The sequence below is a fragment of the Ischnura elegans genome, chromosome 5 (genome assembly GCF_921293095.1).
Source record: "Ischnura elegans chromosome 5, ioIscEleg1.1, whole genome shotgun sequence".
Lineage (NCBI taxonomy): Eukaryota > Metazoa > Arthropoda > Insecta > Odonata > Coenagrionidae > Ischnura > Ischnura elegans.
In genome coordinates this window covers 27,757,532-27,784,958 of record NC_060250.1, presented here as the reverse complement: position 1 = coordinate 27,784,958, position 27,427 = coordinate 27,757,532, and the positions used below count along the sequence as shown (strand labels likewise).

The window sequence follows — 27,427 nt, the reverse complement described above, 5'->3', positions numbered from 1 at the left end:
AAAATTGACATCACAACAATTTTCTAAAATATACACATTCACCCTTCTAATAAATCAAATAAATTCACATTTTTAAATTGTACATCATGGCTCTTTTTCATTGATATTTTTCATATTTTCCCGTTGATTTCACGTGGTGTCCAGTGGATAGATATGATATATGTCCTATGTTGTGTGACAGAATGGACACAAGGTTTTTGTGAACACAAAATAATAAATTGACGATGTACCTAACTTGTCAACCTTTCCCTCGGTATATGACATCATTACAGTGATTCATAACAAGTCTTAATTATTTGGAATCCATTGAGCAACATCCCATTTTGCAAAATATAATGGCTTAACAAATCTATATTTAATGTATTTAAAATACAACAACCATAAAAAAATAATTAAGCTACTTGACTCAGTTTCTGAAAATTAACGGCAAATAATGTCATGATTTTCATAATTTCATTCAAAGCTTGGCTCTAGCATTAGATGCTTTTATATCTTGCCACCATGCTGGCCTCTCAAGGGCTTTTGGTGCTTGAAATATTGCCCCTTGTAAATTTTCATAGACCTGAAACAAAAATCATATAATAAGTAATAACTCTGTCATAGAACCAGTCTTAATTAAGACTTAAGAAGCCACTGAGCAGAAAAGTGGCGGCTCAAGGTGGTAACTGCTGATTGGGGGTTACAGGTGTAATACAGCAGAACCTCTAATTTATGAAGTAGAAGGGGCCCAAATTTCTGGTACATGTAAATTAGAGGGTTTGTGTAAGGGAGTTTTCTTGCGAGCTGCATGCACAAATTGTGGGTGACTCCGCAAAGTTTATACCAAACTCCATATTAGAACCAGGGATAGCAAGTGAAACTAAACGAAAATATTTCATTTAGAAAAGTTGGCTAGTATGGATAATTTAACCCTGTGGGAATCCCAAGAAGAGTTTACCTACTACCAAAATTAACCAATCTCTAATACACACCATCAAATAAGGTTCAAGAAATGATAAAAACTGGCTTTTGTGTATTTATCAAGGGATGAAAAGTCATTAGCAAAAGGAATATTTCTTCTCCCCAATATCAGATTATTTCATGAAAAAAGTTTGCCTTTCATCTTTACTCCACTAACCTTGCCATTGGAGTGGCCTAAAGCAGAGTTTAGGACGAAGTCTGGAGGTGCAAGAACATCAGCCAAGCTCACTGCTTCATCTTTCAAATCAGAGCACAGCTTAAGGACTCCGTCCCTCAGCTTCAAACCTGCTTCAGGACTCTTGATCAGGCCTCCTGAAAAGACACACAAAATGTAGCATATCAAAAGAATATCTCACATTGTGACAGATCTAGACATATCTTTTTATTCAAATTTTAACTAGGAATTTCTATTTCTAATTTCATTATATCACATCAGGACTCATATCAAACTGATGGACATAGAGTTATAGTCGGGCCTATCGTTAAGCTTTATTACATCTGATGACTAATTTCTCAATTTCTTTACTTTTTTTCTCAAATCAAGTATGATTCAACCAGTGCATATTAATATTTATAATGTGACTACTTTCCATAACATTTCAAACTTTGCATCAGAATTTTTCTCTCGACAATTCAACAAAAATAACACTACTGTATTGTGGCCATAGCGACCATATTTTTAGGTAGAGACACCTCAAATTTGACATTAAAATCTGAGAAACCTCAGGCAAAACATGGACTAACTGCCTCATTTGATTAAAATTTAGAATTTTCTGTTTAAATGAATACATAATTACTTAACATAAGCTTTTCTGTATTTCCATTGCCTAGAGATATTTTGCAACTTCAAAATAACTACTACATTTTCAGGGAAATTTTGCAAATTTTCTGCTTCACTTTGGGTGTCATTAAGGAGTTATTTTGTAAGGCATTACCCTCTATCACCAAAAAATTAGCAGCAATAGTGTGGAAGTCATTATTACTCAAACTTGAGTGTGATGTGAAAATTTAGCTGGTGCTCTCGTAAAATGACATCCCAAAGATGAAGGGAAAACTGTTGTTCCCTAAACTTCAGGAAACTCTTGACACTGGCACAGCTAGCTCATTTTGGAGAACATGTAGTGATAATACAACGAATTGAAACATAGGCTTTCGCAGCTTTCCCGAAAGCTGTTGATACCTGAGATAATACAAATTTAAATGAAAAATTTTCATTTCCGACTCCTCTACTATTTTTGCAGTCACAAGGTCCTCTAATAAAACCACATACAGTACGTCCTCAACATACGAACAGGATATGCTCCGAGACCTGGTTCATGAGTTGAAAAACAGTTCGTTGAAACAGGTTAGGCATTGAAAATTGTGCTTATCTTGCAGGATGCAGCACTGCATAACAATTTTGCGTTAACTTAACGCTTGTCATAATCTCAACCCTCTCAGTGTGGCCCGACTGGAGCTGAAAAAATAATAAAACATAACCACGCTACAGAGCCCGAAAGAAAACACTTCGACGGTCCACAATGTCTGCAGGGACGTGAATTACCTCAGTGCATTCCTTCCGTTATCCTTATTTTCAATGGGGCATTTGCTCGTGGAGTTTGATTCCAGGTTTGGTAGCTCAGTCACATCCGCATTGTGAATTGTAAGAAAATATACTTTGACGGATCGTCCAATTTATGAGAGAAAGTAAATTGACGTTCTGGTGGTGGATTTATTATCTAGCATGAGCTGCAGAATTTTTGTGATATTAAGCATTGCACATATCCCGCATACATATCCCTTTAATGATGTTGTAATAAAAATATGGCGGGAAATGGGAATGTTGTTCAAATTTCCCTCCTACTGGTACATATAAAATACCGAAATTAAATTTCCTAACTGTGGTGAAAGTGGTGCTACTTCATTCGTTGCAATACTTTTGAATCGGACTGTACGTTAGGCCCAAAGTGTGATATACTTCACGCCACACTGACAGTCGCATCAGCCTCTCCAAAGGCACGAAATTAGAAATTTAGGGCTTGCTAGAGTTTTTCGATTGGGCATGAATGTTCATCCCTCTGAAAGTTCATAAGTCGGATCTTCGTAGCTTGAGGACTTCCTGTAACAAGAATGCTCCACCAAAGATTGAAAATTGGTTCAAATATCCTATTATTGAGAAAAATCTATAAAGATTTACCAATGAAGAGAGTGGACAAGTGCTTTTCTAGGCTCCAGGCACCATACAACGAGCATACTTTTCGGAGTACTCTCCTCTCCCTTTCCTCCAGCTCATTTGTGTCTCGCATCCAATTCAGGAAATTCTGCAAGACATGGAGCTGCAAAGGCCAAAAAATTTGAATAAATATTGATTGTAATTGATATTGACCAGAACCATGCTATCACTAGTATTACCCATTTAAATTAGATATTGAATAGAAGTAAAATGGGAGTTTCAATGAGGATTATTCTCCAAGGTTTGCCAGTCAGTTTGGCAACTATTCCTTTGACACCTGAACTAAATACAGGCAAAGTTTCTCTCAAGCACATGAACTACATGTAATTTTGAAAGGTTAGAAACATAACACACCCATATTTGTACCCAAGACCCATCTAACCATTGCCCAGCACTATAGCCACCCAACTACCAAAGCTAAAACTCTTGCACCAAATAGTGTTTAAGAGTTAAATTTGATGTATGGAATTTACAACCCCTAAACTGTCAGCCTCAACTAACATTAGGAAGAAATGACAAAGGAAGAATTTACCATATCTGTAAACACAAATATGTATTACAATAGCTATTGTCAATATATAGCTATAGCTATGTGCTGTCACACACCTCACATTGAATTGGGTCTATGGAAGTCGGCACAAGCATTGCTGAGAGGCAGAGTGATCTGAATTTCATGGAGAAGAAAGCTATAATTAGGGCCAGTAGCATAACTATGGATAGGGATGAGGGGGAAGGGGATACAGATCCCCCCCCAAAACCCTCCAAAAAAAATTTTAAAAAATTAAAACTATTGTCTAATTTTGGCATATAATAGCAGCATCTGCATAAAGTTAAATTTTCAGTGCCAAAATGATGAAAAATGCATTTACAGGCATGTCAGTTTTCCGTAAGTTGCCCCATGTCCCCACATCCTCCTCCCTTCCCCCCCCCCAAAGCATATTCCTAGTTACACCACTGATTAGGGCTATAAGAAGAAATTGATAATCGTGATGATGCTATCATACACATCAAATTAATAACTTTTCAATGCTATTCCAAACAATGTGAATATAAAACAGTAAACTTTGAGAATAAATGGATCCTAATTGCAGTGCCATGGACTTTTTGAAACCCGATTCAAATGCACCAAAAATGACAACAATATTCAAGCTTCAATGTGATCGACTGGTGCCTCCTCTATGTATATCCTTGTCTGTAAATGTGAACTGAAGATATGGAACAAAATGGAGTGCATATTACCTCAAGGTACGCTATTGAAAGAGTGCGTGCATAGTAAGCTTGTGAGTCATTCTTTGCTTCCAGTGGGTCTTTCCTCTCTGATTGGAAATGCTTGAGCCGTAGTGATGTTGCCTGGAGTAACCAACAGCACAGCCATTTATACGCCCGGATGAGCTCTAAAAAATCATTAAAGCTGTAGTTAAAACTTTTCCTCAGTAGAGTAAGACTGCTAATCAGAAGCACTCCATTAAATTAGCGGTAAAGAGTTATAAATAGTAAAATGCATTAACTGAAATTTTGGGTCAATTCATATGAGAGTGGGATAGGTTAAGTAGTAAAAGTCTACTGTGAATGAAATATTATGAAGCTTTAATTTTGATAGACAAGCTTTCAGTAATTTTATTAAATTATAGTTTAAAAATAACTTCTTTCCCATGAAATCAATTGATTCTGACGTGACTTGGTTGAACAATGAGATATATGGTGAATGATGCTATAGCTGTCAAAACTAGTCTACAGCAAAAAAAAGTTCATGGAACAGTACTAGGTTTTTGCTTCACCATGAACTTGTTTTCAAGCAACAAATCATCTAATTCTATGGTAATAACACAATGAAAAATCAATAATGATAACATTAATACCATTTAGACATATTAAAATGTATTACTTCTCATGAAATTCTTACTATAACAATGCACTAAACATGAAAAGTTTCCTATTATGTATTGGTTTTCTTTATATCTGAGTGTACTGACTATGTAGAGGCTTAATGAAGGGGCTACCCTAAAATAGGTTAAGTTTAATTATGCATATGCTGTGTTAAAATTACACAATACAAACAAATCCAAAATAAAGCATATACAATCATAAAGATCATATAAGGAGTTCATATCTAGGATAAAGTAAAGAAAGATGAACAGTTTTTATTAATATTAGCTAAATCCAGAAGTTGTTTGTGTCTTCACAAATCCAGATCAGAAATCTTGAATCAGCTCATGCCAACCTATCATCAGCGATAACCAGTGGCGGATACGGATGGGGGCGCGTGCCCCTCCCTTGCGGGTCTGCCCATATTGCCAAACATTGCATAAACAATTGTGACTTTTTTACATCATAAGATGGCATCGCCTTTTATATGTGTATTATCACTTTGATTAAAATTTTCTTTTACTCTGCTTGTGACTTGATTATTTTTTATTACGATAAAAGTAAAGGCAACTCAAGATATCTTTAGTGCCCTCCCCTTGAGTGTTTTCTGTATCCGCTACTGGCAATAACCATATGAAATAAATTGGAGTCAGCTAATAGTTCATGAGAATCAGTTTAAGGTAGATGTAGAAAGGCTACCATCAATAAACATCAGCAGCAGCAAATTTCAGACATCAAACATATTCATGCTGCCTTGAAAATCTATTCAGCCAGCCCAAGGGTTTATGGGCTATCAGACAGATAGGTATTCCGTAGACTAAGAGCGATACAGGATATTACCTTCTGGTTCGGTGGCTGCCTCAGGGGTAGCAGGGTTGTAGGTGGCAGAGGAGAGAAGGTTTGCAGCCTCTGATATGAAATCAGCGGAGCCAAATGGTGTCTTTATATTCTGTCTGCCACCCTGTGTCTCCTCCCAGAGCTTTAGGAGCCAGTTGCTAGTTTGCTGCAGAAGGACGTTGTTGTCACCTTCATATGTGCAGTTGGCATCGTTGTTGTCTCTCAGTGATCCAAGTCCCGACACTGCCAGGAAAGAATTCAAAATAGTCATCATCACAGGCAAAAATTGTGAGATCAGTTGATTCTTTTATACACTTAGATTTGTTCCAGCTCCCCACTGTAGTTCCTATCAATTAACCTTTTCATATCCATGCATGTTTCTCCTTTACATACTGCATAACATGTTGTATATGACTAATTCAAGGCTTTCCTTTGTTGTTCTTTCCATTCAAAATACAGCACACTCCCGATTATCCGGGGTAACGATGGGGAGAGATGGCACGAATAATCGGAAAACACAGATAACACAAACTTTAGCTTAAATGTCTTGTAATGTTCATAATTTACGTAAAACAAACTATGTGTTATTATTCACGCACTCATAATGTTATTTTAGAATGCATCCTGGACTCATTGATAGCTTTCTTTGCCAGACCGCGATCTTTTTAGCGGCAATAACAAGGTTTTACTCATATTATTACGGCTCCATATAAGAACTGGTTACGAAAACCACGCATCCGCGGCTGCCTGATCACGGATACTGGAAAGTGGTTTGCATGATTGCTTCAAAACCACTGCGCGACGTCGGAAAAAAAACTTTCAGGCACCACGCCACGTTGTTGCACAAGTTTGCCGGGGTTGCAACTGCTTGGGGAGCACAGTCGCGCACTGCGAGGCTTGGAAAACAGGGACAGGGAGTGAATTTAGCTAGCATGCGATCGCTTCTATTTTACGATGGGGATTGTAATGGAAATAATAAGCCCTGTGTATCCTAGCATTCAAATGCAGTAATTCCGGTGATGTTGCATCGGATTAATTTTTTTATAAAGATCGTGGAAAATATTGAGCGGGAGTGAAAATCACACATGGGTAATCCGCAACATGGATATACCACCACCGGATAACCGGGTGTCTGCGGTACTTGAATTATTTTATTCAAGCACAGGGAGTCAATTAAATAAGTATGCCCATGCAATGATCAGCATTCTAGATTAAGATACCATTGATGTTTTCTACATTAAAATGCATGTGCATGTTTTTATGGAGGACATCAGATAATTTAATGAATTGCATTCAGTGGCATAGTGAGAAGGGGGGTCATGACCCCCGCCTCCCCCAAAATATAAAGCAAACAATTGCTTTGCTTCATAAAAGAAGACAAAATATTAAAAAATAATGAATATAAAGAAGATTTCTTTACAAAGTGAACTTTTTTCTGTTATGAAAAGTATTAATATTGGTTTAAAACCCTCTACTTAGTACCCTGTTTTTAAAATATATCCCCCTCTGATTTCCCCCCCCCCTCCTGAACAAAATTCCTGGCTACGCCACTGATGGCAGCTTTTCCTCCTCATTGTGCAACACTTTGGTACAGGCAGTTCCATCACCCATAAACTGACATCAATATGCAATAATTTTGAAACAAATGTAAGGCTTGGCAATACACCCTGGGTTTTTCGAAGACAGTACTTCACCTACCTGTGAGATGATACTCATGCTTCCCAGCCATTACTTACAATTAGTTTAAAGTTTCATGATTATAATAGCTTTCTTCTTCCATCTGGGACAATACCATCGCCTTGTGCAAATCACTTGGAAAATTATTTAAATGATATTTTAATTGTACTATAGCTTGAACACTGAACAGCCATAAAATCAATTTAATTCCAATTCACTGTAAATTGCTCATCAAACTGACCATAAACCTTGTCAAATTGACATGAGAATAAAGGATTCAAGATAAAACAGAGGCCCTGAAAGTTGAGCAGTTTGATTCTTAACACGTTCGCTGCCGGGCCCGAATTCTACTGTCATTCCGCGTGTGCCAGGCGAATATTTTCGAACCTATTACCAAACGGCAATAACGATATTGAGCCTATCTCCGGGTGTTACTAATATTTCTCGGTATATTTGGACTCATTATGTGATGCGCTATCGATTGTAACTTTAGTCACGTGCGACGCCATAGGGCGTCTCCCCACTTTTGACAATGCCTAAAATTTGATGAGACGCCATTTGGCGGCTCAGGCCATTGGATCTTCGTTCCAACGTTTTAGTGTACACTCAAAAGCTATGGTTGAAAATACTGTTAAAACAAATTTTAATTGTTGATTATGCTTTTAATAATATTTGCTATCGTATCCGGAGATGATTAGTGCAATGATTTATACTTGGGAGGCTTGGGTACGGCTGATCCGGAGAGATCATAAATTTTGTAGAAACGCGTTTGGCTTTACTGAGGGCAACTTTGCGACTCATCGTCTGCAAGAATTATTTGTAACATCCACGACAGCCAACACGGGCTTTTCTAAAATGAAGAAACAGCGCTAATATCTAATAGTGCGAAAAATACTAATTCTCGATTTTATATTATGATAATTTTATCCTCTAAATTACCAGACTTCGAAGGCTTCCTTCAGTGTTATTTGTATTTACCAGGTAATGCGTCAATTTTTTTAGACCCTATCAACGGAATCCCGAAGAATATGCAGCCATTCTTCTATAATTTATCGTCTTAACTACTGGAGAGAGATCATGTGGGCACCTGGATTCCGTGTTTCATTCCACAGTATAAAAGCATTAACAATGCAAGTCCCAAAAAGAGCATCATCGGCCACCTTGTGGTACCACCTTACTTTTTTTCGATGGGTGCAGTGATACAACGAAAGGGTCTCAGCAATGTCAATTCCTCCCTTTATTTTATTGTACTCAAACACCATCTTTGGCTTAGTAACCATGGCCCTCTTCGATTTCTTTCCCCGTTGGGATTATTTCCTATCTGATGGTGGTGGAGATCATGAATACGTCACGCTGATCTTTTCATTTCTTTACCGTTGCTCCACAAGTTTTTCATAGCACTGAAATGCCTTTCTTTAAGTTAGCAGTCGTTATTTCTCTTAACAGCCCTTTCCTATTTTTCCTAATGGTACCCACAAAATGAGACTTATCTCACAACATTTCTTTCCATAAGCGTGGGATGAATCAAATCACTAGAAGTATCTAAACATTACAGCAGGAGTAGGGGTGCCGACTTACAAAAAATATTGGGGGGGCCCAAACCGGGGACCCTGTCTCTGTAAATTTTATAAGTAGTGAATTTTATATTTTTTAAGCATTTTAGAATAGTCATATGATCGACATTAGAACCCTGATCACTCGAATCGCTATATCTGGACACTCCGGGGAAAATTGACAAGCATGAACATTTTTTCCTCACATCTGTAACGAATTTTTGGGGGGGCTCGGTCCCCCTCAGGCCCCATGGAGTCGGCGCCACTGAGCAGGAGTTATTAGATTGTGAATAAAAAAATGGAATAAGGAATCATACCTGTATTAGAAGAAGAAAGATTACCTGACTCTGAGGATTCATACGACTCCTCAGACACCCTGAATTAGCGGTGTTTCCTTCAGAAAATCCTTCAAGGTCGTTGGTGGAAGCCGAATTGTCAGAATGAAACATATGCTCGATTTCTTCTTCGTTAAAACGTCTTTTTCCCCCAATAATGCGTGACGGAGTACACATGATATATTCACTAAACTGGTTATCACTTCCGTATCGAAGGCACAGACACAGAGAATACATTTGGTATACTGATACGCTCCAAACTCGGTTAGGTACGAGGGACAAGTGAGGGAAGGAAAAAAAACGAAAAAAGCTCTGCAAATGTAATTTGAAACATTGTGTGGAGATATAATACCTCGAGCTTCCACTTGAAGCATAGAATGATATAGCCATTGAAAAATGGCACTCTCGAAAAAAACATGAGAAACCGAAGGCGATAAAAAAATGAAATTCGAGCTGAAATGTGTTACCAATACCCTCCCTTCACAGAAGATAACATTGTCTCGTCAGTGCATAAGGAAATGTAGCTTAAATTTCAAGTTCTATACATCGCTTGATGATTCAACGAAAACGCTACTTTGACGCCCATTGGCGTCTCACTAGTAGCGTCCAGCAGCTATGCGAGACGCCATATGGCGTCTCACTAACTCGAATTTGAAGTTATGTGAGACGCCCTATGGCGGCGCGTGGCAGGGAACGTGTTAATCCATTGTCGCGTGCAGCAATTAACGTGGTTTTCATCACTCCACATTTCTCATGCAGCCAGTCCAGACTGTTAGTTATCCAAAAATTTATTCATGTTAAATTTGCATTCATGATATAATGCAGAATAGGACCCTTTATATTTCATCACATGCATTATATTTGAGGTATTTGAATGTAAACTTATAGAATACATATAAATTTATAACCTATATAGGTACATATTAACAAGGTAAAAACCAAAAATTACTATTTGGCTATTACCGTATACGTCTGAATATAGTCCCCCCTTTTTTTCCAAAAATGCCCATGGTAAAAGTAAAGGGGGGGATTACATTCGGAGAAATACAGTATGTGAAAATTTGAATAAGACTTAAACATGTATTCTCAATATTGTTAGTAATCCCTGCTAGATCCCTAGGGTAACAAAAAACGTGTATCCTTTTGTGCTGGCTGGGTATCACATTCAAAATTTCAACACAATTTGAGGATCAAATCCTGTACCATTGCAAGAATAAATACTTGCATAACTAATACTATTACGAAGACTATTACCCACCGATGAAATCCCAGATGGTTCAAGAAATGATACCTTTTAAATATCCATGGCCTCCACAAGCTTCTCTACACTCTTGAATTGCATCACGAGCCTGCCACCCTGCCATGGGCTTTCCAGCGCATGAGAGGCCATGTATCTCCAGACCTGTGTCCGCCTGTCAACAGAATAAAACAAATATAAACACAACCAGATTGTGTGGCTCTCCAAGTTTAATGAGCATTACCAGAACAGCTTATTACACACTCACCATCGTTTGTGCGTCTATGTCACCAATCATCCTTTTCATAGTGAATTCTGCCAAATCTTTGCTGAATGTATCAGTGAAAACTTTGTAAACAATGGCTGCAGCCAAATATGGTAGTAATCGCCATCGCTTGAATAGTGGAGATAACAATTGGACAAGGAGAAAGAGAAGTTTTAATGACACAAAATTTAGAAATATATAAACCAACAGTATAATCAGTTTCATGGCTTGTTTTACAATGCTTCTTGATGTTGGTCCATCAGTTCGTCCATAATGCATAATTGTACAAAACCCAAATATTTGAAAAAAATTCACTCCCCAGTTTAGTGTACATACATCACAAGAGGCATTGTTAATAACACTGTCAATTTATTTCTCAGTAAAATTAAGACACTTTACCTGTAATTGGTATTCAATCACTGGACTTTCTTCCCTTGAATCACCACCAGACTTGGAGCTGAATTGCTTCCTTACGGCAGAATATCTAACACCTATGACAACTGCATTGACTAAATATGCCACACATATTCCGATTATTCCAACTCGGCCAGATGAAAGGCTGCCAAGTGAGGCACCTATCAAGGAAAATATTATGCAGTTTTGTAATTCAAACCAAACTCACCTTTGTTGAAAAAATATATCTTTCCCAATACCTATTAAATTCATTTCACCTGGCATTATCTGCTGATTTTCAAGTAGTTTCCATAGAAATAAATTACTTATCTCAAGCATTATAAAAATGGAGATACATTATCAAGGCCATCCTGAATGGAGCTCAAATTCTTAAACCTTGGACTTTAAGGTATTTATTTAACATCAATATTTGTTTCATTCTGGCTTTAATTTTTAAAAGTTATGTTCAGCCATTTAAAATCCATTTTTAAAAGGTTTGAAATGAAATTTATGAAGGTTTTCAATCAAGGTCACAGTAGATTAAGGTTCGCATTTGCAAGAAATTTAATTTTATTAATATTAACAGTTTGACAGGAGGATCAGAAAATGAAACATTTTAATAATCCACTATATTACTTTGGATTATTAGAGAGAATAAATATTTATTTGAAAAAGTTTGATGAGAAAATTGTTCAGTGGCCAAGCACCTAACTTAAAACCTGCACAAAAAATTTTAAAATTGTGCCCCTATTGTGCTTTTGCAGTGGAGACCTGTACCTGAATATAAAAGTTGGATGCATAGGTGTGTGTAAGAGAGAGTGAGATTATTTCCCCTGACAGAAGTACATAGTAGATTTCACGGGATTTTTTTTTTATTCCGACTTAAAATAGAAGAGGTTATGGGAAGAACGAAGTTGCAACAATTCAAAGGCAGCAAGGCATGTAACGGGGAAACATAAAAAGACTGAGAATGTCACTAAAACGCTGCAAGTACTGGTGTGAGACTCACTAAGATGGAGAAAAAAAAGGCTTTGCTCACTCTTCTGCACACTTGCAGGGGAAAATGCGTGGGGTAACTACGAGATAAGATTGAAAATCCAAACTATATAGATAGGAAAGATCACCAATACAAGATGAAATACCAGCCACATTGGACCAACGTAAAAAAATTCTCACATCTCAACAAGATGACTAATGATTGGAAAAGACTCCCCAGACAGAACTGCTTCAGCCCTATATCCTAGCAACAAGAAGAGGTGAAAAAAATATATCTTGGAAAACTAATTTCATTGCTAATTTTAAATTTTCAATTTCACTTATCTAAATTTATTTTGGGGATGTATTGTCATTACATATTACCCCCTGGCAAATAGCCAATTTGAATAATATATAATAATTATTATTATATGTATTCTCATAAGAAAACTATTGTGTAGTTTCCAAAACAAAGGGGTTTTGTATAGGTTTCTAAAAGAATTGCTGGACATTTCATTTTGTCTCTCCCAAAAAAAAGGTGTTCATTACGATTTGTAAATTTTACAAAGGTTTTCAACAGGATTTGCCATGATTTTGATTTAGTGAGGATTTCAATGAGGGTCTTCAAAGCCAATAATGAAATATTTTTTGGCAATCCCAGAGGTTTTCTGTATAAAGATTGCAACAGGGTTGTAAAAAGTTGACCAATACGTTTTTGATCACCTTCAATGAGTTTTCAAGAGGATTTTGATGAAAAAACCCTCGCAATCCTATTGAAAACCTAAGTCTCTTATTGGCTCATAAATTTCATCACATCCCCACACCTCCTTTTGCTCGCAGTGCCTACTGAAGGGGTTGGGGCAGGCATGTGACCATAAATCTGCTTCGGGGAGGGTTTGGGTGGAACGTGTGCTTCCAATACTGATAAATTTTGAAGTTGATAGTAGGTGAATTCACTTTTTGGAAGTTATGCATAGTAATAATAAAAGGCACTTATTTACACATACATTTATACTTTCCACACAGGCTCAAAACTTGGCAACCAGTTTCGAAGTATTTTAAATCATTAAATCAAGCACAACTATTACCCAGCACAACTACTGTAGCTGTTATGGCTTAGTCTCCGTAGACATTCATTTCCAAAATCTGCCTGATTTTTCGAAAAATTTTAAACTTTAGGGCACTCCAGTGGCAATAGTTGATATGTTAAATCAGATTTTCAGCAAATTTTGGATCTGAGACTTGATTTTCAGTCTACAACTTTTAATAGATGAGAGAAAGTCGGTGGGTTAATGCCCCTGGGCTAGATTCCTTCAAAGGGTATGCAAGGTGAGGAGTCACCTGAAGGGAAAATACTTAGTGGGGGAGAATGCAGCCCTCTTGGCTATGAGCCTGGTCTGAGGTACACACTGCTTCTGAGGGTTCTAAGGATATGGCCTGAACTGCAGGCCTCTTTGTGCAGGGTTTCCATCCCTCCCTTTGGGCACCAACAGCCTAGGAGATGCCCAGGTTTTCAACTTCTTGCAGGCATCTAGATGGATAAACTATCCTCCATGATTTAAAAACCTATGAAGATTTTCTGGCCACAGCCTTGCAGAGAATTTCACAACTCCATCACAGTAAGGCAATAAGGATGTCATACAATTGTAAACACTGAATTACCAAAGCGCTTGCTGGCATCCTTAAAGGGACTGACATAGTTGCCATTAGGAAGAACATCACCAGTTCTGTTCAGAAGGTTTTCCCGGGGTATTCTGTAATTCTGGAACATCACAAATCTGAAATTCAAAGGAGGTAATGAGTAATGGTAGGTTTTGATTTTACTTGGCTCCAACAATTTGCAACATATTAAATTACCCATTGTCCACGCCATTCAAGCCATTTTTCTCCCCCATATCACCAACAATTAAGCCAGGGTATGGCAGAAGAGTTGATGGGTTGCGGATGGGGACAACAAAAGCATGTAGTCCGTGGCTCTCCTGATTCACATTCCCTTGTCCAGTTACCAGCTGAGCAAACACTATAGCATGAGTGCTGCATTTACCTGTGGATCATAATCACCAAAACTAATTTAAAGGCTTTTCCAAAAATTTTAAATAAATGTTCCCCGCTGTTTTCCTTTATTGGACACAACATTATGGCACCTTCATATTATAACCATGCAGTGGAAAAGCTGGAAAAAATCGTGATGTGATACATTTTAAGTCAATCCAACAATAAAACCACCTTTTTGAATTTTTATAGGAAAAAATTAAGTGTAATTAGAGTAAAGGTAAATCATTATTAACCACTCAGTGATTCTGCCAGAAGGCTGGTGTGGATAAGTGAAAGTAGAGCTCACTCCAGACGTAGCCATAGGCATTTGAATATCATACCTTCAGAGTAGGGGGCGTTTCTTTCCCTCGGCCACCTCATACTTCAAGGATTTGTGGGGGTCCAAAGGCTTACCCATGAGGAAATGATATTCTAGATCAGGTTCTGGTGAGTACTGCCAAAGTAGGTACTAGCCAAAACTAGGCCAGATCTGTTCCAAAATTTATAGGTATCGTTAATACCGTATTCGTCTGAATATAGCCCACCCTTTTTTTCCAAAAAATGCCATGATCAAAGTAAAGGGGGGACTATATTCAAATGCATTTTTAAAATTTTTCCCTAAACTGAAGCCTCAAAATTAGTGGGGGGAGACTATACTCGGAGAAATGCGGTAACTGATTTGAAACCTGGACCCTTCGATCAGCTACCCAGCACTAAACCCGCAAGGCTATCTAACTCCAAAAATCATAATTGACAGGATGAAAAAAATTGCAAAAAAAGAGGGAAATTCAACACCTGGGAATACAAAAACAGGGTTCCTTTGACTAATTTGCATTAAATACCACACAATTTTTTTCCTTCATTGCCAAGCATAGTCCTTAACTAAATTGGAACTTCCATTTTGGATTAATACCATTGAGATACTTTATAGTAATCTTTAAGGCATGGTGGAGTCATAATTAGGCATTTATCACTTGGGTTTAATAAACCGAGAAATACATAGGCAGTACAAAAATTGACTTCAAGACCATTCTACCACAAATACCGTATATGTCTGAATGTAGTCCCCCTTTTTTCCAAAAAAGCCTGTGGCAAAAGTAAAGGGGGAGACTATGTTCAAACACATTTTTTTAACTTTTCCCGAAACTGAAGCCACAAAATTAGGAGGGAGGGGGGACTATATTCAGAGGGGAACTATATTCAGAGAAATACGATACTTTCAGAGATGGATAGGGCTGTGTGAGCAGGAATTTTTTTTAGCTGCACAAGATTTTGCCATTTATTAGTGGTATCATCCAGGCTAAAAAACTTTTACTATTTAGATTTCATATTTTAGAATATGATATTAAAATATTTAAATGGGTATGAAATATATTCGAGATTATCAAAAGTCATCAAAAGTACAAGCTATACAATGTCACAAGGATTATTAATACAGATTGAAGTAATAAATAAATATATAATTTCTATATCTTCAGGGAATTCAAAGAATATAAAGCATTAGAAATGTACGGCATTATCATACTGAGCATATTTTCATAAGAATAATGATACATAATTGGATGAGGTGGTCTAATTTTGGAAGGAAAAATGGTTATTGTGGAAATTACTGTTACTGTTTACTGCCAAAAATGTCCACTTCAGCACTAACTTCATTCTTGAATATTAGCTTGAAAAACAGCCTTTTAAGTGTATGAAATGCAAAAACATCGTAATTATCCTTTATTTTACATTTTGGATAGTATTTCCAGATAAAAAACACAGTTTCTGTTGGGTTCAAGCTTCTGGAAAATGTTAAAGAAGCAACTTTAAGTGTATTATTTTACATTTATTCAGCACAATATTCATCATTGGTGTCGGATTTATAAATATCAGCGACAACATGTACAGGTAAAATATGGAAAATTTGATATATATTGTCCTAATTTGGAAAAAGTGAGTCGCAGGTTGACCACTCCTGGAGTGCACTGCTGAGCTCAGAACTCACGTTCACAAATCATCTTAACCCACACAGATTTTTAATATTTTGTCAGACATATCTTGAAAACGCTTTATTAAATCCCCTCTCTGAAGAAATCGAAAGATGCACCAACTCCAAGTGGAACAACTGGAATCCAGAGACAATGAAAGGAAAGGAGATGTGTAGCTCATGGCAACTGAATACAGCCCCCAAAGAATAAGGGAGGGTAGCTAGTTGTCCCTCTCCAGGAAAGGTTTGGACTATAAAGGAAAGAAGGGGCCCGGAGAGCAGGTAGGAAGAGAGGGCAAAGATGCAAGTACATGTTTTAAGAAGCTCATACACACACCTACATTCGCATTCACCTCAGCAGTTGGGTTGGTAGTAAGGATATTCTCCACTTGGGTAACTTCATGTCTTGGGAGTATTTGAATTAGGCATTGATTGGGAAAGCTACGAGTAAACCAAGAACTTGTACTAACACTAACACCTAGTGAAAGCTTATAAACCTGCACACATTTTGCGTTCAGCATACTCAAAATCTTTTCTATCTTCCTTTCCTCCATAACGTACCTTGGGCAGCCTAAAGCCACCGTGAGAAAAAGGTTCCAAATTTAATTGACCCACCAAAAAATGCTTACTGGAATATTTACAAAGCAACAATTACTTGGATCAAAGATAAGCTGATTTTTCTATTAATGGCCATTTATTCCTAGAGAATAATGTCAATAGGGTGGTTTCCTATTATTTCTTTATTGCCTAAATCGAAAGATTATTACTCCTGGAGTGCACATTTCACGCTCTAAGATTTTCGAATGACAATATTCATTTTTCGCGATTAAACGAAAAATGAAAAATTTCAAGCACGCGAAAACGCGACGGCTAAGTAGGAATGATGGGAAAAGAACGTGTGACGTATTTCTGGTTCCAGATGTCAGCATATGAGGTGGCCGTGGGGCGAGGCTTGAGCGCTGATACGACGCAGGCTGCTATCAGGTAGCTGAGTACCCTGATAGCTGGTAGCGCTTGGCTTAAATAAGGATTATTATTCCCTTATCAAACGAAGGAAACTTTTCGAGCTTAGGTAATTTTAATGTGTGATTATTAAGAGATATCTCCCTGAGCTCTGTGCCTCATGCATGCATTGGTAACCTCAGACGATGTAAAACTCCCATCTACTCGTATAGAAAATAGGTCCGTGTGACATCACGTGGAGTGGAATCGCATGGGCGCCATTCTGGCCTTTTTCAAATGAGGATAAAATTGACCCTTGCCATTCATCTAAACCATTATTTCTAAAACCAAATAATTTGTATATTATGAATACACTAATGGTGGGTAACGAATCGTAATCAATGCCTTTCATTTTCTTTGATGAAGGTAACTACCCTATTGTGCAAGAATTATCTAAAAAGTAATTGTTTAACATCCAGAGCAAAGAGAACATGAAACCATATTTAATTTCTGATGAATTTCTTAATAAAATACATCAGTTGTGAAAAAAAAATTTCTCAGAGTTCATTGTGAACATACTACTAGATACATTGACCCTATTATCAAGAAAACATGGTGAGCCAGACTCTCGGGTTAACATTTGCATCATTACATTTTTTGCTGATTGTCCATTACCATGACAAGATAAGAAAGAATAGTATATTTTAATTCTTGACGATAAGCATAGATCTAGCAATTTTTTCTTTTGCTGCCAAATAATAGCTGCATAGTTAGATAGGTCAAAAGCTCACTCCTTCAGTGATTCAATGCAGAGGTTGCTTTTGGAAGGCAGGGCTGAATTTAGGTCGTTGTTTTGGGGGAAGACTCTTAATTACTCTCCACAGTGCATCGGTGGTAGACAATAATGCTCAGTGATTTTGTGTCTTAAGTCTGATATGTGTAAACAAGTGGCATTAAGGTATTCATCAGTTAATCATTTTTAAAGATTGCTTGATAAGCTGGTGAAATAAAAACTTTCATCAGGGAGCCACCTTAAATATTATCATCTTAAAAAAAATTTCCAGAAATTATTAAAGCGTGAGGGGTGGCCGCTTCCCTTAATCCACCACTGGATAGGTGAGGTTAGAGCTCACCTCAGATAGAGCCACAGGTGAATGATATTACTAATTACATTGAGGGAGGGGGTCATTACATAAAGTTCATTCATGAAAGAAGAAGAGATACATTGGAAGACACAGCAGATCACCATTCTTACATTTTAAGCCCTACCAAAAACTGGATTACTGGACTGTGAAACTGAGCATAATCACCCAATTTTTAAACAAGGAAACATAATGCTAATACCCCCAGAGGTTCAATGGTATCCAATATTTTTCAAAGAAAGTAATAAATTCGGATAATACGAGAGAAAAAGTACAGAAAACACCATTCCTGAATGTTAATGGTTACTAATGAGCTGACAACTTCGAAGAGAAAATGTAACTAAATGATGATTTTGGTGAAGCATCAAATAGAATGTCAATGCAAGTGCCTATTATCAAAGAAATGCTTTGGTAAACAGATGTCAACAATTATCCAAGAGATTTTATTCCAAAAGACTCTAATACACTATGATAACCATTACAGTGCAACCTCGATATAACGACACCCCACGGTGCACTAATAAACACTCGCTATAGCGAATTGTCGCTTTACCGGAGGTGGAGCAAATAATAGCCAATATATCTGTTGCGGACAGATATACAAGAACAGGAGTGGTGCGGCGACAGATAAACATCTGTCCGATAAACGTAAGCACAAATCCGGACGAAAAACGATGTTTTTTTTGCATCACTAAATTTCTTTACTCAAACAACGACTAACTATTCAAACAATTTATAAGCGCGGTACTGAATAAAAATCATACAAAGCATTGTTTCGTCAATCATTATGCCAATGCACAACCGACGAAGCCATTTTTCTATGCACTTAATTAGTTCATTTACGTGATCATTCTATTATTTTGGTATTTTCCACTGAAAATTCAAAAATTTCCTGATAAAACAGTATCGTGGTTATTTAATGCCTCAAATGTTTCTATTGGTGTATGTTTATTGCTTCTGTTCGTTACGCGGCAGTGAAGTGAAATAACGCATTGCATTTGTTTCTACAGGCGAAAACGGTGGAAGGTTGTATAACGTTCCCGCCTTGGAAGACTTTTTCTATCAGATAACGTAATATCTTCATCATCTACGGTAAAAAGTTTGCTAAGCTTGAAAAATGATGTGATTAAAATTGCCGTTGTTGAAAAAAAGTTTATTTTTGAGTCTTACGCTCGTGACGTATTTTAAATAATGCACCGAGTTTACCACGGCACTGCAGACGAGAGTTAGTTGTTCTGTGAGTTCTTCCAGCGGCCACCAGGGGATGCTCGGCTACCCATGTGACAAAAGAAAGCACCAGTACCACTGCGACCACTGACGCGAATAGTTCACCCTTGTAAATCCGCAACGGAGAATAAATACGTCCATCCGGACAATTCACGCTGAGTATCATTGCTTCGTACATCCTACATCATTGCTCAGGCGCACTACCTACCTTTAGAGGCATCATTGCAAGAAATACCTCATACTGAAAGGGTTTTGTCGGGGAGTTGCATGTAAAAAAGTTCCGTTTGGTCTATGTTAAATGACGCGGGGAATACTTCTAAAGATATTTATGATCGGAGTCCTTTCTTCCACGACTTCGGGTTTACACCGCAGGCATCACCAGCAATTATGAGGGGAGATAACGCTTTGGTGCTTCGCATTAGTATAATCAACCTTCCGCACTCTTAAAATTCTCGATTCGCAATCTATGCCTGAAATACTCCGCTTTAGGCTTAGGCGTAGCCCCTTTCTCAGAAGTTCCCGCGTATTTGAGTGGGCAAAACCACCCGAACAAAGCTTCTTATAACTCTTCATCGTCTGCATTCCTTGGGCGCTTTTGTTTTTTTTTTTTAATTTTGCAGAGCGAATAGGAAGATAAATTAATTTCGACACTCTCATATTACTCCTTTATTTTTATTTTCTCGCTTAGACGTGTTTAGTGTTTTTTGGCCATGGTGACTGCCATCAAATGCTTTCTACTCACGCAACTCACGGACGTGCGGGTATGCTGCCGACTGCTTTCTGCCGCCCGAGGAATAAATGAAGATGAAGCATTCGCGAATGCTAATGCCACAATATTTTCACCAAAATTAACTACTTATTTACCGAACGACAGTTTACCACATAAATTTGAGACTGAGTACTCCATTAACTTCATTTCTAACAGATCGCTAGCAATTACGGAGGTTAAGCAGTCTTGATGAAAGTCTACCGGCGGTGAAACCCTCGCTATGGCGAGAGCCAACACCTAAAGGGTCTCGTAAAAACGAATTTTCTAACACGCTTTTTATAGGGTCAATTGACGGTGCATCGGCTATGTCTCGTTATAGCGGAGGTGTCGCTATAGCCCGTACTCGCTTTAACGAGGTTCCACTGTATGTGCAGTACAATGTGAAAACATGATGCAAATGTTTTTTTAGTAAAAAATACAATGGGTATTTTTTGCCTGTGTTAGTGGTGATGGACTGTATGGATCTCCCAATTGCTGGGGTTGGAATCCTGACTACGTATACCAAACGAATTTTTCATGATGAATTTCATTCTTTTTGTATACATATGTACTGTGTGTATGACTGCGTACAAAGACACTTCTTCTATGCAATGCTTTGGTATGTAGAGCTATAATAATAATCATAATTATTATCCTAGTGGAGGGGAAGCACAAAACAATAATCTGAAGATATGGATAATCAATTCGTAATAATTTTCTTTGGAAGCTTTAACATTGCTTCAATACCGCCATGCCTCCAAATCTTTTGCATCCATTCAATTGGAAAATAAGTTGTTTTGACACGTGGAAGGGTAGGTAAGAAAGAATAGAAGAGGGCTGGTTAGGGATGATAGAGTAGCATAGCACAGGGGTAAGACTAGGTAAGTGATAGGTCCAAATATGTTTGTAGGCACCAAGTGGCTCTTGTTCTCCATGCCTGAAAGATCATTCTAGGCATTTTAAGGTCAAATTAACACTTACCTGTTAGTTGCACCATTTCTAGCAGCAATTTTCCAAATGATCTCATTTGGCAACTTATCAATCCGTATCCAACTTACCTCACCACCTTGAATAAGCTTTACAGTACTTTAAAATGTATGTCTAGTTCAATGCTCAAGACACAGCATTAACAAACATCACTTCCAGAACTGATCTGTATTTAAACTAACAAGCCTTTCCTTAGACCCTCTTCTAAAAGAGTCCACTTAACTGAGGCAAGTGACATGATTACTTTCAAAATAGGTTTTTATCAAGATATTTTTGTATACCATCAATGTTTGCCACTGCACCAAGGCCATTATTATAAGGCCATTATCAAATGATGAACCATCATGTCTTACCATGGGTTTAGTGTACACATTGATAACTTGTATTGCTTACTAACAAAAAAAGCTTGGTGATGACTGTTGAGACAATTCTGCTTATCTTTAAGGAAGTTAACCAGCAACTTCATAGTGGGAACATTACAATCTTTTTGAAGCAAATATATGAGAATCGATTGAAAGAAGGGACAGCAAAAAGCCTACATTTTGCTCTATAATTTATTACCACGAACAGTGTAAGCTTCCAAAATACCTTCTGGTGACTTAACCCCAAGCCAAAATTTAACAATCAGTCGTTTATACTACTTACACCAGTGGCATATCATGAATCTGGGGATACAGAGAAACCTGTCTGATACAAACTAAATATTGAGTAGGACTACAGCATATGAAAACCTTTGAGGAAAATTACTATCAGTATACAATGAAAGTAACAAGGCACCAAAAATTGTGATTTAAATAGGGTTGAAAGTGTCAATGCTGTGCAGATTATGTAGAGCCCAAACAATTTTTGAGGATCAGAGGGAATATAAATAATAACAGAATAACCACCCTTAACTGAACCCTATGCCTATTTCCATACTAACAAACAGGCAATTCACCAGATAACTACACTATCTTCCTGATTCTCATTCTTGGGTTTACAAGCTCCTCCTTCTTTAGGTTTCAACACAAGGAAGGCTGGTATTGATCATTAAACCAAATACTTACAACCTAAAAAAAATACTTAAATACAATAATACAACCACAACCGGTCAATCAGTGGTGGATAGTGATGGGGGGCATGGGGGGTGTGTGCCCCCTCCCTTGCGGGCCCGCCCATATTGCCAAAACATTGCAGAACCACAATCGTAACTTTTTCATATCATAAGATGGCACTGTCTTGTATGTGTGTAATAAATTTAACTGAAATTTTCTTAAACTCTGCATGTGACTCGATTATTTTTATTAGGATAAAGGTAACTCAAGAAATCTTTTGTGCTCCCCACCCCTAGAGTTTTTCCTGTATCCGCTACTGCAGTCAATTGATTGCTTGCTCAATTTTTGCATTTTTTTCTCAAATCCAAAGTTATTTTTTTACTTTTGCTTGTTCCCAGAATGGCCAGCATCTACTGCATTTACCATATTAAAAATAATTTTGACAAATTCTACTGTAGCAGCTAGTTCAGAATGGCTGAACTAAAGCAGCATATTCTCTCTCATGACATTAAAAAATTAGTGGTCTATAGGATTCAAGGAAAATATATGCCATGCCAATCAACAATAACTAAAGCAGAAATGGTACAAATACCTGAATAACATTGTGGAACAAACATGGTCAACAGACCACTTTTCAGCAATGTAGGCAAAACAGGTTAATTGTCATGGCTTGTGTTATTGAAAATAGCACTTACTCCATGCTGGCTTATTGCGTTCCAAAATGTTAAAAGCCTGATAACCCCTAACCTCAGAATCAAATAACAATTGCAACGCAAAAAAGTAAAAATTCTAACTTTTGATTGACCACAGCCAGCTGCTATATGGTGCTGAAACAAGTGCTCCCAAAAGTTATGCGGAAAATTAGAGAACTTTAACTGCACAACAGCTCTTTGATCTTCCAACAATAGTGATAGAGTATCAAATAAGAAATAGAAGTCATAAATGTGGCTATCTCACCAAGGTTTCCAACCCAGCACTTTGCTGCCTCAAAGTCTGGCGAATTTAAAATAAATTCCTGAGTACTTGGATCATAAGTAGCAGTGGTCCGCAGAGCTTTGGTGTTTGTCCCGTGGGATATTTCAGTTAATGCAAAACAGCCCCCTGTCTGAAACCAATATGAGTATTTTTCAAGTTTTTGAGAATGATCATGTTCTCCTAAACATTTCCTTAGGTCAGAATGTGCATTTCTATGAATGAATCTCTAAGACAACATAATTAACATATCCTTTTCACTGTTTTAATAATGAAAGTGTTTTAAAATGGAACCAAGATAAATCATTGTAAAATTTCTTACCTCCCCTTTCTGAGATGCTTCAATGAAATGATAATGCCTTTTGGAACCCATAGCTTGAATTGTCGATTCGTAATATCCAAAGGTAAGGAAGTATTTCACCATTAGTGAAGGTTCATAGTGAGTCAGAGCAACAGTCATTGCCGCAAGCTGATTATAATTTTCATGGACAAAATTTGGAGTTCATAAGCCCATATGCAACAAATAAAAGAGTATATGTTAAAAATCTATGTTATCTTACAAAAAGTTTACAAAAAAATAATAAAAATGAAAGATTTAACTTCATATTTAATATATTTTTGAGACAGAAAATAGCTAGAGATTCTACTGGTACCTGTCACAGCGGCAAACAATTTTACATTAGTAGTAATAAAATATACATATAAAACAGCCTTGTGTGAATATTCACAATAAGAGAAATTAACCTAGATCAGAAAACAGTTAATCCACATTATTACAAGTCATCGCTACCTCCATTACAGAGATTTGAAAGCATGCCATCCGCGAACTTAACCTTATCACTTTGAGCAACACACATGGGAATCTTCCGCAATGCTACACGTAAAATCCAACGTAAATGTCTAAAATAATAAAATTTTCCCGATTTGTAAAAAAATGAAAGAACCGTGGTATTCACATATATCTTAAATCTGTCCATCGGAGGATTTCAATCACACCTTTCGGATATCTTCAACAATCTCTTCGAGGGGTAACAAGTTATATTCTTTTAATTTGTACATCCTATGGACTGTCAACCTCCGGAACTCATCCAAGGAAAGAGTAGTGCGAGGATGGTGAAATAATGGATCCTTCTCCAACGTCTTCCAAATCTTCATCTGTGAACGAAAACATGTTGATATGAGACCAAAGAAATAATAGATTCGAGACAAATGGCGTTGACCATAGTCAATGCGTCGCGACTACTGGTAATTGAGCAACGAGCGAACAAAATACGTGAATAATACCTTGAAATTGAGGATACTTTCATCTTCTATCAATAATTTTAAATGTCGCCAGTCAAAAGAAGCAGATTTCCTGTATCTATCAAGGGGACCAGGAGGAAATTCCGTTATCACAGCCATTTAAATTCCTTCACTAAGATCCTAGAACAGAAGACAAGAATATTGTACCTCACGTAACACGGCTGCCGATGACAAAAAAATCAGTTTAAACGTATGCATGCACATTAACATGTGAATCACTTACCTAGACCTCCGTGACACAGCAATCTTATCGACTGATTAGAGAGATTAAGATATCCAGATGATTTGACCTCCACAACCTACTCGATGTTTTGCATTGAAATAAAAATATATCCTTGAGTGCAGATTAGACTTTATGTGCGTCCCACTAATACAAACACACACTTTTTCAACGAACTAAACGTAACTAAATAAGACTTTCCGGCAAAAAAATAAAAAAAAGAAACTGAAATCACAACTAAAATTTCGTAATTAACAGTATTTCATACAAATTAACTTTAGGATTTTGTTTTCGAAGAAGCAGCAGCCTGAGCAGCCTTCTTCGCTTTCACCATTTCAACTAAATCTTTATAACGCTTCATGCACTCTTTTTTCGTTCTTGATGGTATACAAGTCGCAATATCATCCCAACGTGTTGCGCAGCTGGCAGGATACGTTTTCAGCGCTTGCTCCAACAGTTGCTGCTCCGCGGCCGTCCATGGTTTCCCAGCATTAGCTTCCTGCTGGTCACCCGGGCCTTCAAACCTTTCAGTTACGACTGCTTCAACAGAAACACTACCCTTCTTAGCCTTTTCAAACTCATCGAAAGCTTTCTTGTTGGCAATTTCTTTCAAAATTCCTTTGGAATAGTCTGAATTTTGAAGATCCTTCGCTTTTGTACGAGCATCTTTAGCAGTTTTCAGGACTTCATTATTGGATTTATGTTGATTTATGAAATTTGCAATAACTTCCCACCTTTCGTTGGTTCCGGCAGGAAAAAAATTAACGGCTTTGATGAGTAGTTGTAGATCATCTAAACTCCACTGGGCTGAATCACGAGGCAGATTTTTACGCGAAGTAGCTCTTTCTGCCTGCTGCATAACCTCCGCTCTCTCCCTTTCGATTCTTTCATCAACTTCTTGAAGCCATTTTAGAAAAACTGCTCGTCCATCTTCTAGCGACTGGCCTTGGAGTTTTTCATTTAATTCCTTCAACTCGTCCAATTTGAGGATTTCACACATCTTTTCCATTGATGACATATGATGCAACATTTCATTTTCACTAACAGTGTAGTAGTTATTTTCTTTGCATATGTTTCGCAAACTCTTCCTTTGCTTCTTGAATGCGCGGTTAAGAAGTTCCTTTTCCTTTCTGGCTGCCTCTTGCTTAGCTTTTTCCTCAGCCTCCTGCTCTTCTTTCTTTTTACGTTCCATTTCCAATATTTCTTGTCTCTTTCGCTCCTCTTCATCTTGCCTTGCTTTTAAAGCTTCTTGCCTGGCTTTCTTCTGAGCTATTTTCTGTTCTTTGTCTTCCTGCACGAACCTCTGGATCCTAGGATCGCATTTGTATGCAGTGTCAACTAATAGACGTAGTCTCACCATTTCCTCCTTCTTCCTTTTAGCCCTCGCAGCTTTATTTTGTTTATCCATCCACTTACGAATATCTCTTTCTTGCCCTTTGTCCTTCTCTTCCTCATCCAAATAAGAATACTCCCTCCATGACTCAAAGGAATACCAGAAAGAATAAAAACGTTCTACTTCTTCTCTGGGAGAGTTTATTTCACCCAGAAGTGGGACAGGGGTTTTCTCTGACCATCGAGCATTTCTTTCAAACACAGGACCAAAAACCTCGAAAAACTTAGTCTTGGACATTTCATTTGCACTTGGAATTGAGTCATCAAATTCGGGATCCACAGAATCGTAGGATCTTCTTTTTTGCGGGTTACCTAGAATTTCCCATGCTTTGGTTATACATGAAAAATAGTCATCATTGTCCGCTTGTATTCCACCTGCTTTCCGTTTGTCTGGATGGTGAAGAAGAACGACCTGACGATAGGCCTTCTTGATTTCATCCTCGGTTGCATTGAACCGTAGATGAGCTAAACCTAAAACAGCATAGTGATCTTGATCTCTCCATTCCTTGGGATCCAAAGTTTTCAAGTAATTTAAATCTACTTCCTTGGCAGAATTAGTTTTAGTGACACCTACTACCGAACTAGACCCACGTTCCTTAGTTTTAATATCTTCAATCTTGTGCAAACGCATGTAAAAATCCCTAAATGTTGGACCGACACATTCAACGTTGCACTTGACTACTTGAACTAACTGCTTCATTTTATCGCTAACCTCTAGAGCCTTCATTTCTGAAACCGGCGCCGAACTGCCATTAATACCCCATGCTTTGCTGGATTCTTCATCCTCATGTTTCAAGTCACCTTCAGTATGAGAGGAACTGTCAGAATTTGGCTCTACTTCCATTTTAGATACCTTTTCAACAATTATCACAGAACAACGGAGTAAAACTGATGTTAAGAATGTTTTCCTAACCAATTGATAACAAACACATAACACTGATGTCAATGGTTTTTAACCGTTTAAGCTGGGAAGCACACGTAAATTTTGAAGCATGTCTTCGCACAAATTCACTAGAATACTATGATTACGTTTTCTTGATTAGAACTGCTGAGGAAATAATATCCATCGATAGCACTCAAAATAAATTTTCACGTTACCTCGCAGTAAAATTCATAAACTTCGCTAAACGTTACTATTTTGACAAATG

The 27,427-nt window shown here is 37.5% G+C and overlaps 1 protein-coding gene across 2 annotated transcripts; it reads right to left on the bottom strand.

The window, feature by feature from the left end:
* Window positions 1-106: 106 nt before the first annotated feature.
* LOC124158633 (peroxisomal acyl-coenzyme A oxidase 3-like) lies at window positions 107-27,427 on the bottom strand. 2 transcript variants are annotated; one of them, XM_046533821.1, is made up of 15 exons: window positions 24,891-25,166; window positions 24,650-24,787; window positions 24,362-24,520; window positions 23,688-23,834; window positions 23,351-23,498; window positions 14,168-14,354; window positions 13,973-14,088; window positions 11,342-11,517; window positions 10,946-11,071; window positions 10,732-10,852; window positions 5,879-6,118; window positions 4,412-4,566; window positions 3,137-3,275; window positions 1,118-1,272; window positions 107-562 (listed from the first exon to the last, which is right to left on the bottom strand). In XM_046533821.1, the coding sequence occupies exons 2-15, from the start codon at window positions 24,764-24,766 to the stop codon at window positions 458-460; spliced, it is 2,091 nt and encodes a 696-aa protein (XP_046389777.1). In that variant the 5' UTR covers window positions 24,767-24,787; window positions 24,891-25,166; the 3' UTR covers window positions 107-457. The 2 variants fall into 2 exon arrangements, 1 of the variants encoding a protein (XP_046389777.1); XR_006864848.1 differs by lacking the exons at window positions 107-562; window positions 1,118-1,272; window positions 3,137-3,275; ... (8 more) ...; window positions 23,688-23,834; window positions 24,362-24,520 and having other exon boundaries at window positions 24,772-24,787; window positions 24,891-24,966; window positions 25,156-27,427.